The sequence below is a fragment of the Geotrypetes seraphini genome, chromosome 6, assembly GCF_902459505.1.
Source record: "Geotrypetes seraphini chromosome 6, aGeoSer1.1, whole genome shotgun sequence".
NCBI classification, from domain to species: domain Eukaryota; kingdom Metazoa; phylum Chordata; class Amphibia; order Gymnophiona; family Dermophiidae; genus Geotrypetes; species Geotrypetes seraphini.
The window spans coordinates 253,930,155-253,942,489 of NC_047089.1; the positions used below are offsets into that span (position 1 = coordinate 253,930,155).

Consider the following 12,335-nt stretch of genomic DNA (forward strand, 5'->3'; position numbering starts at 1 on the left):
CAAATAAATAAAACAATTCAGAAATCATTCGCTGTCATGAGAAATCTGAGACAAGTCCGAAAATTCTTTGAAAGAACACAATTCCAACTTATAGTACAATCACTAATACTAGGTATATTGGACTACTGCAACATCCTCTTCCTTCCTTGCCCTGTAACCACGATTAAACAACTCCAAACAATCCAAAATACAGCTTTGAGACTCATCTACTCATTGAGAAAACACGACCACATCACTGAAGCCTTCATCAACTCACATTGGCTTCCAATCCAAGAAAGAATCCAATTCAAATTCTACTGCATACTATTTAAAACCCTACACGGAGACAGCCCATCATACTTGAATAATCGCCTCATCCAAGCACCCACTACCAGACACAGAAAAACACACTCCCCATTCATACCCCCCCCCAATCAAAGAAGTAAAAAGAAAAAAACTATACGACGGCCTCCTAGCCACCCAAGCCGCAAGGCTGGATAACCAGATCTCCAACCTTCTGATGACCACTCCAGACTATAGGACGTTCAGAAAAGAAATAAAAACCACACTTTTCAAGAAATTCCTGAAACAGCATTAACATCACGACCTCTTAGTAACTCTAAAACCGACATATGATCTACCCATTACTGCACTAACAACAACAAAAGAACCTCCACTATGACCAACTATTAATTCTCTTACAAACCACCCCACTCTCAACAACCCGTTTATGTTTATAAAATCTACAATCAATGTAACTCTGTATTTCTAAATTAACCTTTTGTAATCCGCCTTGAACCGCAAGGTAATGGCGGAATAGAAATCCCTAATGTAATGTAATGTAATGTAATTAGGCTCTCAGCTTGGACATTTCTATAAAGCTTGTGGGGGGGGGGGGGGAAGGGATTGCAAAATATATACAGCCGGAAGCTCACTTGTATAGTTTCCCGGACTCATTTTATATACGAACCACAATGAATCTTGCTTTGAATCACTAGGTTCCTTCCCCCAATTCTTCCAGAGATATGTTAACAAAAGCTCAAAGTTACTCTGCAGCGGGAACCAACGTTCTTTTGAGAATCGGGCCTAGTGGCTCCTATCTGTTTCCACCCCAGTCACGCCCATTCAGGCCCTGATTCTGTAAATGATGCCTAAGCATGCCTAAGTTCCACCTAAAGTTGTGCGGGACTTAGGCGTCCAAATTGAGTAGTTAATAAGCATTTTAAGGGCCTTAACAAGCGATAAGTTGGCCATCCAAATGATGTGGACACGAGTTCTGAGATGCATCCACAATTTTGTGGACGTCCTTTGGGAAAAGCTGCACCTAAGGAATTAGGCGTGGGCGTGGTGTAGGCGTGGCGTGGGAGAGGCTTCGATGTGGATGTCTGTTGACTGATTTACATATCACTGAGCATTCTAGTGCGTCCATCTAATGCCTCCATTATAGGCGAATGAAAAGCATGTCTACTTTTGAGCGGGATTTGGGCTGCAGTTAGACATGTTTCTGGACGGGACATAGGCGGGCTTTGGACGTTTCCAATGCTATCTGCTAAATAGGTTTCTTGGTTGTTATTTTTGCTTAATTAAGCTCAAAATACATTTAATAATGCACCACATAAACAAGACACATGAATACAAAGATATTGCATGCAAAACCTTCTGTTTTTATGGGAAAACAGCAATGCTATTTGATAATTAGAGGAAAAGGTCCATTAACTGAAGCACAGCACATGAAAAACATAGCTTTAGGTTTCTTGCTAAAAAGAACTACCCTTTTTTCTCAGTACGGAGTGCAGTGATTAGCTCATTTTTCAAACAGGTGCATTAAGCAAGCAAAGGACAGGAAAAAATATATATATGTTGCATAGATAACTTCATTTGCAAAAGGTTAAAAACAGAAAAAAGAGACACACACCTCCTCAGCATGGCTTGTAGTTCTTTGCAAATGGACGTCTCCAGCTGCACAATGGTGACCTCATTGTGAGATCATCAAGGTGCACCGGGAAGGTAGAATGCCACAAGGAAAATAGGATATGTGCTGGGATTCAAACCCATGACCATTGGAAGATGGGAATAGGGCTTTTACCCATTGAGCCACATCCATTCGGGTGTCTCTTCCTGCCCTGAGATTTGATACTTGAGGAGATCATACCATAGCAGACTGCCTCCCCCTCACTCCCATTACTATACCAATGTTTTTACCTATCAACTTTATATCTCCTTCCCTGACCTCCTTCCCAGCCTATCTTGTCCTCTTCCTAGACATTCCGTACCATTCTGTTTCATTCTTATTTATTTATATTCCATATTATTCTCATAATAGATTCTAAAAAAACAAAATATTGTATCCAAACAAAAATTATTCTTCTAATGATCATTAATGATTTTCTAAACTTATAATAAGAAGAAACTTTTCCTAGTGCAGTTGGAAGATCATTGCAAAGCTTTCCCACCTCTTCCTTACTTCCTTCACCCATTCCCCCTGCTCCTCCCACTTCCACCCTTCCCAGTTGTCATAGTTTGATCTTCAAGTCGCATTACCGATTTTCACAGGTAAACATATCACGTAACTGGCCTCATAACACCTAAGCATTATTTTGTAAGAGCATGCGTAAGAGCCCAGCACATAAATTGCAAGGGGATGTTCATATGGATGGAGCATGGCGTAAATGCGCACGAGATGAGTCTCTTTCATGAAAGGAATGACAGGGCAGAGGATGAAGTTAAGAGGTGATAGGCTCAGGAGAAACCTAAGAAAATACTTTTTTACAGAAAGGGTGGTAGATGGCGTGGAATAGTCTCCTGGTAGAGGTGACGAAGACAAAGACTGTGTCTGAATTCAAGAAAGCCTGAGACAGGCACATGGAATCTCTTAGGGGGAGGAGGAGATAGTGGATGCTTCAGAAGGGCAGACTGGATGGGGCATTTGGCCTTTATCTGTCGCTATGTTTCTATAACTATAAAGTTCTATGACTTCATAATGCAAGCGTTAAGAGCCTTACTTCGCCTATAGGGAGAGGAGAAAATGGTGGTTGCTGTGGATAGGCAGATTGGATGAGCAATTTGGCGGTTATATGCCATCATGTTTCTATAACCATAAAGCTCTATGACCTCACAATGCAGGGGTAAAGAGCCTTAGCCAATAGGAAGAGGAGATGCAAATATTAAGAGCCTTAGCCAATGGGGAGAGGAGGAGATAGTGGATGCTGCGGATGGGCCATTTGGCCTTTATCTGCCATCATGTTTCTATAACCATAAAGCTCTATGACCTCACAATGCAGGTGTAAAGAGAAAGTAGCCAATAGGAAGAGGAGATGCAAATGTTAAGAGCCTTAGCCAATAGGGAGAGGAGGAGATAGTGGATGCTCTGGATGGTCCATTTGGCCTTTATCTGCCATCATGTTTCTATGAGATTTTAATGAATTCTATTAGAGCAAACAATTCTTAATACAACAGTCCATAGTCTCTTCATTCCATGTGAAACCTAAGAAAATACTTTTTTACAGAAAGGGTGGTAGATGTGTGGAACAGTCTCCTGGAAGAGGAGGTGGAGACAGAGACTGTGTATGATTTCAAGAAAGCCTTGCATGGAACTTGGGATCTCTTAGGGAAAGAAGGAGATAGTGGATGTTGTGGATGGGCCATTTCGCCTTTATCTGTCATCATGTTTCTATAACCGTAAAGCTCTATGACCTCACAATGTAGGTGTAAAGAGCCTTAGCCGATAGGGAGAGGAGAAGATAGTTGGTGCTGTGGCTGGGCACATAGGATGGGCCATTTGGCCTTTATCTGGCATCATGTTACAATGTTTCTCTAACCTAAAGTTCTATGACATCACAATGCAGGTGTAAAGAGCCTTAGCCGATAGGAATAGGAGATGCAAATGTTAAGAACCTTAGCCAATAGGGAGAGGAGAAGATAGTGAATGCTGCGGTTGGGCAGACTGGATGGGCCATTTGGCCTTTATCTGCCATCATGTTACAATAAGCCAATTTTAAAACCACAGAAGATTCTCAGTGGAATATTCGTATAGATCCTCTGGGACAGAAGCAAAATATTGGAAATAATTTATTACAGAATTTCTAGTATTGTTGCTTGCTTTTTTTTTTTTTAATTATTCTGCGTAGTTGTAAGGGAAGGGTGGGCTCAGGGACTGGCCCTCTGGCTTAGCACTTACCATAACACCGTGTATGGCCCTGTGTGAGCTACTGGTCTGCTTTCTTTGCATCAGCTGAGACTGGTGGGAAGTGGAAGCCTAGAGACACGGAGTACAGTGTCAGTCGAGCCTTTCAGTTTCTAGTGCAGTGTCGATCTGTTATTCCTTCACTACTGGGGCTGACCTGACATCAGTTTGAGGACAGTGATAAAGCCTTCAGAAGCAACGGTCACGGCTTGGAAGAGGAACAAAATCCAAGAATAGCAGCTGCTTAATTCAAGTGTAGATGTGCAGGACTCTGAGATCTACAGCTTATGTCACTCTTAAGGAAAGAAGGGTCAACGCAACAGCTGGCCGAAGTGTGGTGTGAGGGCCCTCTTCGCCTCCTAGCCCCAGTCTTGTCAGAACCACAGCTAATAAGGTTATAGATGAAGCTGTGTTTCATTTCACTGAAATATAAAATAAAAAAAAGTATAAAGAATTATTTTTGGAAACCTTAACTTGGAGTGTGTGCAGCAGTCCCCGTTAGTACAACACACCTTCGACTGAAAAACAGTAGTTCCAATGGCAGTACTATTTTCAGGTCATTGAAGAGATATTCTCAGTCTCTCCATTACCCTGACCACCAGCTGAGTTTAATCAAGATTCAGCTACTGAAGTAGTTGGCTGTCCTAACGAACCCTGCTGCGAGTCACCAGAAAGCAGGAAAGGACTTGCAAAGAGAAATGTAGGCCCTTCACTTCTCATTTTCAAAGGCGATAAATAATTTCTCTTTAATCTTTAATCTGTTGTGCTAATTGGCATGCGGCAGCTTTCTCGGATCAAAATTTACTTTTGTCAACGTTAAAGGAAGTGAGCCTCGGATGTCGCATCAAAAATGACTGCTTGGATTTTCTGCTGAGACATTTATGGCGTTAACCGAAACCACGAGGGTCATTTCATAAATAATGCACACTGTTTTTTTAAAAAAAAATTTACGGGTTTTATTTTTTTCATGTATTTTTTATAATCCTTCAATATAGTCCCCCTGCTTTGCAATGACAGAGTCCCAACGTTCGGGAAGCTTCATTATTCCATCCAAGACACCATTTTAGTTCAGTTGCCGAATGGCTCGGGTACCAGCGGAAGAAAGCTCTTCCAGAGATGCAAAAAGATGTCCTTGCATAGGTTGTTTCAACTTTGGAAAAAGGTCGAAGTCTGGTGGACTCATGTCTGGACTGTAGGGAGCATGAGTTAACACCTTCCAGCCGTATTCGCGTAGTTTTTCAATGATGACATTCCCTATGTGCGGGCGAGCGTTGTCGTGAAGAATGAGTGGCCCAGCCAAGAGCAACTGAGGTCGGGTTTTGTGCATTTTTTTAAAAAAATCACGATAATACACTGCTATGACACTTCTTCCACATGGAACTTTGTCTGTGATGATGAAACCTTCATGATCATAAGCAAAAATCATCATTTGTTTGACTTTTGATTGAGCTCATCGAAATTTTTTTGGTCGTGGGGAAGATGGAACTCTCCACTCATCATTGAAAAACTACGCGAATACAGTTGGGAGGTGTTACCCCGTGCTCCCTACAATCCAGACTTCCGCCAGACTTCAACCTTTTTCCAAAGTTGAAACAACCTGTGCGTGGACATCGTTTTGCATCTCTGGAAGAGCTTTCTTCCGCTGTTACCCGAGCCATTCGGAAACTGAACAAAAATGGTATCTTGGATGGAATAATGAAGCTTCCCAGATGTTGGGACTCGGTCATTGCAAAGCAGGGAGACCATATTGACGGATTGTAAAGAAATACTTGGAAAAAAAAACAAAAAACGTAAATTAAAAAAAATAGTGTGCTTTATTTATGAAATGAGCCTCGGATCATGGAAACGGTCATCATTCTTCAGTAGGAACCCCCAGGAGTGTGGTATAGAATTAGGACACAACCTTGTATCGTAAAATTGTACTGTAACTCTCATATTGTAACCTGTTAACTGTATTTTACAGATGTTTAACCTTTAACCCGTTCTGAACTCTTTGGGTAAGACGGGATAGAAAACAAATTAAATAAATAAATAAACACCATCATGAGTTCGACATGATCAGCTGTAAAATAGAAAATGTGGATCTCGGAGACAGAAAATGCCACATCTACCAAACTCACTAGACGTTGGATCAAGTAATTTTTATCAGGGTTGTTTTTCTTTAAAATCCTGCTACAATATAAACATAAGGCTGAATTAGCAAGGCAAGATTAAGAACCTAATCTCTTTTTACTGCACTCCTAGAACATTACTGGGAGAGACCAAAGATCCATCAAACCCAATATCCTGCTTCCAACAGTGGCCAACCCAGGTTCCAAGTGCCTGGCAGAAACCTAAAGAGTAGCAACATTCCAGAGCTGAGATTGTGATGTCATAATGTCTCATTCCACCAATGCCTAAGAGCCAACCTCATCAGTGATGTCACAATGGCTTCATTGTCTTATACTTGGCCTTCATAAGAATATACTGTATGAGCTGCCATACTGGGACAGACCGAAAGTCCATCAAGCCTAGTATCCTGTTTTCATCAGTGGCCAACCCAGGTCCCAAGTACCTGGCAGAAACCCAAAGAGTAGCAACATTCCAGAGCTGAGATTGTGATGTCATAATGCCTCATTCCATCAATGCCTAAGAGCTAACCTTAGCAGTGACGTCACAATGGCTTGATTGTCCTATACTCAGCTCGCATTAGAACATAAGAATTGCTGTACTGGGACAGACCGAAGGTCCATCAAGCCCAGTTGTGATGTCATAATGCCTCATTCCACCAATGCCTAAGAGCTAACCTTAGCAGTGACGTCACAATGGCTTGATTGTCCTATACTCAGCTCGCATTAGAACATAAGAATTGCTGTACTGGGACAGACCGAAGGTCCATCAAGCCCAGTATCCTGTTTCCAACAGTGGCCAACCCAGGTCCTAAGTACCTGGCAGAAACCCAAAGAGTAGCAACATTCCAGAGCTGAGATTGTGATGTCATAATGCCCCATTCCACCAATGGCTAAGAGCCAACCTCATCAGTGATGTCACAATGGCTCAATTGTTCTATATGTGGCTCACATAAGAATTGTCATATCAGGACAGATTGAAGGTCCATCAAGTCCAGTATCCTGTTTCCAACAGTGGCCAACCCTGGTCCCAAGTACCTTTCAGAATAATGCACTAAAGTTTTCCATTTTACATGGTTTGAGTAAGAGCTGCTTTCTCTTGTGAAGTTTAAATTTATCAGTATTTGGACAGTGGACAGAGTTTCTCTAGAAGTATTAAACCAGAACTCACTATCTAGGTTTGCCAATGTCAATCGGCCTGTTTCTTGATCCCCTTGTATTCATCTGTGACATTGAGCTTATCTTTTGGTTCAAATACTTTAGTTCTTAGCCTTGCATGCTTTAGGTGTGAGAGCTGGGCTCCTTCTATGGCTATACGTCGTTTCCACATTTCTCCTGCAGTGAGTTGGCTCTTCACTTGATTGAGCCATACTCATGATTTCTACTTGGCAGTTTAATACTACTGTGAGTGCAAGATGTAAATCAGGCTTATTTATTTTTTGATTCTAATTGGATTAGTAGCCAAATCGGGTAGTTCTTTTACTCACTTATATTCAGAAGAAAATAAAAATCCAAAGAAATACAGAGAATCAGAGTAATACTTTTAAACCCAATAGGAGGAAATATTTTTCCACTTGGAGACTAGTTAGCGGTTAATGTAGCTCTTCTGGAGTCAGTCATAGAGGAAAACACCCTCCAGGGATTCAAGACAAAGTTAGATCAGTTCCTGCTGAACCAGAACGTATGCAGGTAAGGCTAGACTCAGGGCACTGGTCTTTGACCTAAGGGCCGCCACGGGAGCGGACTGCTGGGCAGGAAGGACCACCGGTCTGACCCAGCAGCAGCAATTCTTAAGTTCATATGGTTTTTAAAAAGGCACTCTCCTAATCACCTTCCTTTCTTCAGAAATAATTGGATCATTGTCATCTGGTTCATGATTTCTGATCTAGTTTACTTCCTTGGGACCCGCTTCCAGGTAGCTCAATTTATTCATCAGTCTCCTTTGGAATCTCAATGTATTGCATATGTGTTTTTGATCTAATCAGGAAATAGAAAATTCAAGTAAATCAGGACAAGTTTTGAACATTGTGTCATTCTCTGACGTCAATTAGAACAGGCTGTATACAAGTTGCTTGCGGGTCTTCTAGGACCCTGCAGTACCAACGCTTCCTGTATTTTTACAGCTAAGTTCATTTTTTCAAGCTCACTCAGTTTAAAGTTTATTTCACTTTGAAGTGTATAAAGATAGAGACTAAACAGTCCATCATCAACAAGTACTTCATATAAATCTCTTCCACGGTGCAATGATAGATACCGCAGAGTCTCTATAGGGGTTAAGTCCCCATATTGAGGTCTCTTGTTTTCCATCTTGGAATCTGAGCACCACCTAAGGTTAAAAGGTTTTTTGAAGTAGCATTGTTCCTTTATCAGGTTGTTTTTTGTCATGGACATTTAGGAACAATTTTGTTTTTTGAGTTTACCCAGTTGTTTATATTGATTATTTTATAGCCAACCATATCTTTATATGCCTCTCTCAAGGAGATATGCATCGTTTGCTTTTGAAGCCTAGGACTGTCGATTCCGCAATAATCTCCCCTGGGAGAGTATTCCAGATGTCAACCACTCTCTGTGTGAAGCAGAACTTCCTGACATTAGTCCTGAACTTGCCCCCCCTTAGCTTCATTTCATGTCCTCTTGTCCGTGTCAAATTGGACATTGTAAATAATCTTCTCTGCTCTATTTTGTCAATTCCTTTCAGTATTTTGAAGGTCTCGATCATATCCCCACGCAGTCTCCTTTTCTCAAGGGAGAACAATCCCAGTGTTTTAAGTCGATCCTCATATTCCAGTTTCTCCATACCCTTCACTAGTTTAGTTGCTCGTCTCTGCACCCTCTCCAGCAGTTTTATATCCTTCTTTAGGTAGGGAGACCAATGTTGGACGCAGTATTCCAAGTGGGGTCTGACCATTGCCCTATAAAGCGGCATTATAACTTTCTCCGATCTACTCGAGATTCCTTTCTTTATCATGCCCAACATTCTATTTGCCTTATTTGCCGCTGCCGCGCATTGTGCCGACGGCTTCAGGGTCCTATCTATCAGTACACCCAGATCCCTTTCTTGTTCACTTTTCCCCAGAGTTGCACCTGACATTCTGTACTCGTATTCCTTATTTTTACTGCCTAAATGCATTACCTTGCATTTCTCCACGTTGAACTTCATCTGCCATTTCTCCGCCCATTTTTCTAACCGACACAGAACTTTATGGTTATAGAAACATGATGGCAGATAAAGGCCAAATGACCCATCCAGAGCATCCACTATCTCCTTATTGGCTAAGGCTATTAACATTTGCATCTCCTCTTACTATTGGCTAAGGCTCTTTACACCTGCATTGTGAGGTCACAGAACTTTATGGTTATAGAAACATGATGGCAGATAAAGGCCAAATGGCCCATCTAGTCTGCCCATCCGCAGTAACCATTATCTCTTCCTCTTTCTGAGAGATCCCATGTGCCTATCCCACGCTTTCTTAAATTCAGACACATGAGATGTTGCATAGAGATGGGAGGAGTGGGGAAGGGAAGAAAATGAAAGAAATGCTGTTTATGGATAGATGGGAATAGGGGAAAAGAAAGAGGGAAGAAATGGCACACATGAATGGTGGGGAAGGGAAGGGAGAAGGAGGAGAGAGTGCGCATGAATAGTACACATCTACCAGCAGGTGGAAATATAGAAACTGATTTTCAGGTGCTCCTCTTGGATTTTCAGGCTCTCCTGTCCACTCAGTAACGCTCCTTGCCCAAGCATCCAAAACCAGAAATATCGCCAGTATGAAGAAAAACCTCTTTCCCATAACAAGTACCAACCATAATAGCAAACGGAAACCAAGCTCAAATACACAGAAAAGGGTGTGGCTCTGTCAAAGCAGCTCCTGATTGGTGAGGCCCAACTTTAGTACAGGAAGAGGCGGTTGGAGCCAGCGCTCCGGCTGCCCTCTCCTGCCTCTCCGGCTGCCCTCTCCTGCCCGGTCATTCGTGCTCAGAAAATACCGCGAATGACCTGGGGAGCACTGTTTTTATTAATAATAATAATAACTTTATTTTTTCTATACCGCCATAATCTTGTGACTTCTAGGCGGTTCACAGTGAAGATTAGCTGTACATTCAGCGAATTACAGCGTACAGATGAAGAAGAGGTCACTGGGCGGTCAGTGATTACATGGTGCAAATTGGCAAGAGGAAAGATATACATAGGTTACTATATAATTTTGACATGTTACATTGAAATGGTTGAAAAGCCAGCGAATAGCTGAATACAAATTGTGAAGAAGACATTGAACAGTCAGTGATTACAGGATGCCCTTAATGAGGAAAAGTGGATTCAGTATGATGAGCGGTGGCTTTGAAAAGGGGGGAGGAAGTCTGGCTAGGAAATGAATTTATTGAATAGAGTGGTCTTTATTTCTTTCCGAAAGGCGCCATCAATGTCAACCTGGCGCCATCAATGAAGTAGCCTAGCCAAGTTTAGGATTTTTAGTTTGCGGTCCGGTATTTGCATAGGGTTTATCTGTGTTTTGCATGTATGATCAAGGCCAGGGGTTCTGTTAGGAATGAATATTGTGAAGCATTATTGGTGTCATGGCCTCAAGTAGGAAGATATTTGTTGGCAGTTTGTCCAGTTTTTGGAAGGCCCCAAGTTCGGGGCTGCGTCTGTAGGACCTCTGTGCATGTGTGGATATTGACGTGACAATATTACGCACATGAGCGTCACATCATGGTGTCAACGTCAACGCATGAATGGAGGCCATCTAGACATAGAAACATAGAAAATGATGGCAGAAAAGGGCCATAGCCCACCAAGTCTGCCCATTCTAATGACCCGTCCCCCTGACTTTACTCCTTTAAAGATCCCACTGAATATCCCATTTTCTTTTAAAATCTGACACGCTGTTGGCCTCAATCACCTGCAGTGGGAGTTCGTTCCAATGATCGACCACTCTTTCGGTGAAGAAGTACTTTCTGGAATCGCCATGAAACTTCCCTCCCCTGATTTTCAGCGGATGCCCTCTGGTGGTCGAGGGTCCTATGAGACAGAAGATCTTCCGCCTCGATACGGCCCGTGATATACTTAAACATCTCAATCATGTCTCCCCTCTCTCTTCGTTCCTCAAGTGAGTACAGTTGCAATTTATTTAGCCTTTCTTTATACGTGAGATCCCTGAGCCCCAAGACCATCCTGGTGGCCATTCGCTGAACCGACTCAATTCTCAGCACATCCTTCCGGTAGTGTGGTCTCCAGAATTGAACACAATACTCCAAATGAGGTCTCACCATGGATCTGTACAACGGCATTATGACTTCAGGTCTCCTGCTGATAAAACCTCTACGGATACAACCTATCATTTGCCTTGCCTTGGAGGAAGCCTTCTCCACTTGATTGGCAGCCTTCGTGCCTTCATGACATGGCCCAAAACTTGGGGAAGGAGACACAAGGTGCGTGAGGGGGCGGGGCAGGGGGCAGAATAGGGCGTGGCTGGAGGCGGAATGGGGTGGGGTAATGTGTCTTTGGTATTTTGATTGCTTAATCACTTCTTATGTTTTCATGTGGATTTATTCCAACATTTCTTTGTCTTCCTTGAATTGTGAGGCCTAAATCTGGATATAGGACTCCATTAGCAGTCTTAGAAATGTCGAGATCAGGAAAATTATAGAACATCAAGTAGATAGATCATAGTTTGGTTAATACACGGTAGTGTGATGTCAGTCATTTATCTAATTACTGTCCTGTAATGCTGCTTCATCTCTAAGTCATAATCCATCCCAGCTCCAGATCTGCCAAAGAGAATGCAGTTTATGTTAAGATATTTCAAAGATCCATTTCTAATGCATCAGTACCTGAGGTACGCCGTAGATCTTGGAGCAATTTTAAACATGTCTTTTGTGGTTTAGTTTCAAATTGAGTGAGGCTGTGTGTTTATTTATTGCACAAAATCATTGTGATGACTTCTTTTCATTTGAAAACACTTAAACCTTCAGCCGAACACTCGAGTTGCTGGAAATTGTACAAATAGACTGTTAGCTGTATTGGAAAATGATTCATTAGACTTGGCTGGAGACAAAAACCA

The 12,335-nt window shown here is 42.1% G+C and overlaps 2 protein-coding genes across 13 annotated transcripts in view; both read left to right on the forward strand.

The window, feature by feature from the left end:
- Positions 1 to 6,140, forward strand: part of LOC117362298 (peptidyl-prolyl cis-trans isomerase FKBP4-like) — a 136,195-nt gene extending 130,055 nt beyond the window's left edge. Inside the window, exon 3 of the mRNA XM_033948489.1 lies at positions 6,126 to 6,140. Coding sequence (XP_033804380.1) covers positions 6,126 to 6,140 — 15 coding nt within the window. The remainder of the gene's footprint in view (positions 1 to 6,125) is intronic.
- DMD (dystrophin) overlaps positions 1 to 12,335 on the forward strand; it is a 2,510,493-nt gene that overhangs the window by 791,009 nt on the left and 1,707,149 nt on the right. The gene's annotated exons all lie outside the window — the stretch shown is intronic.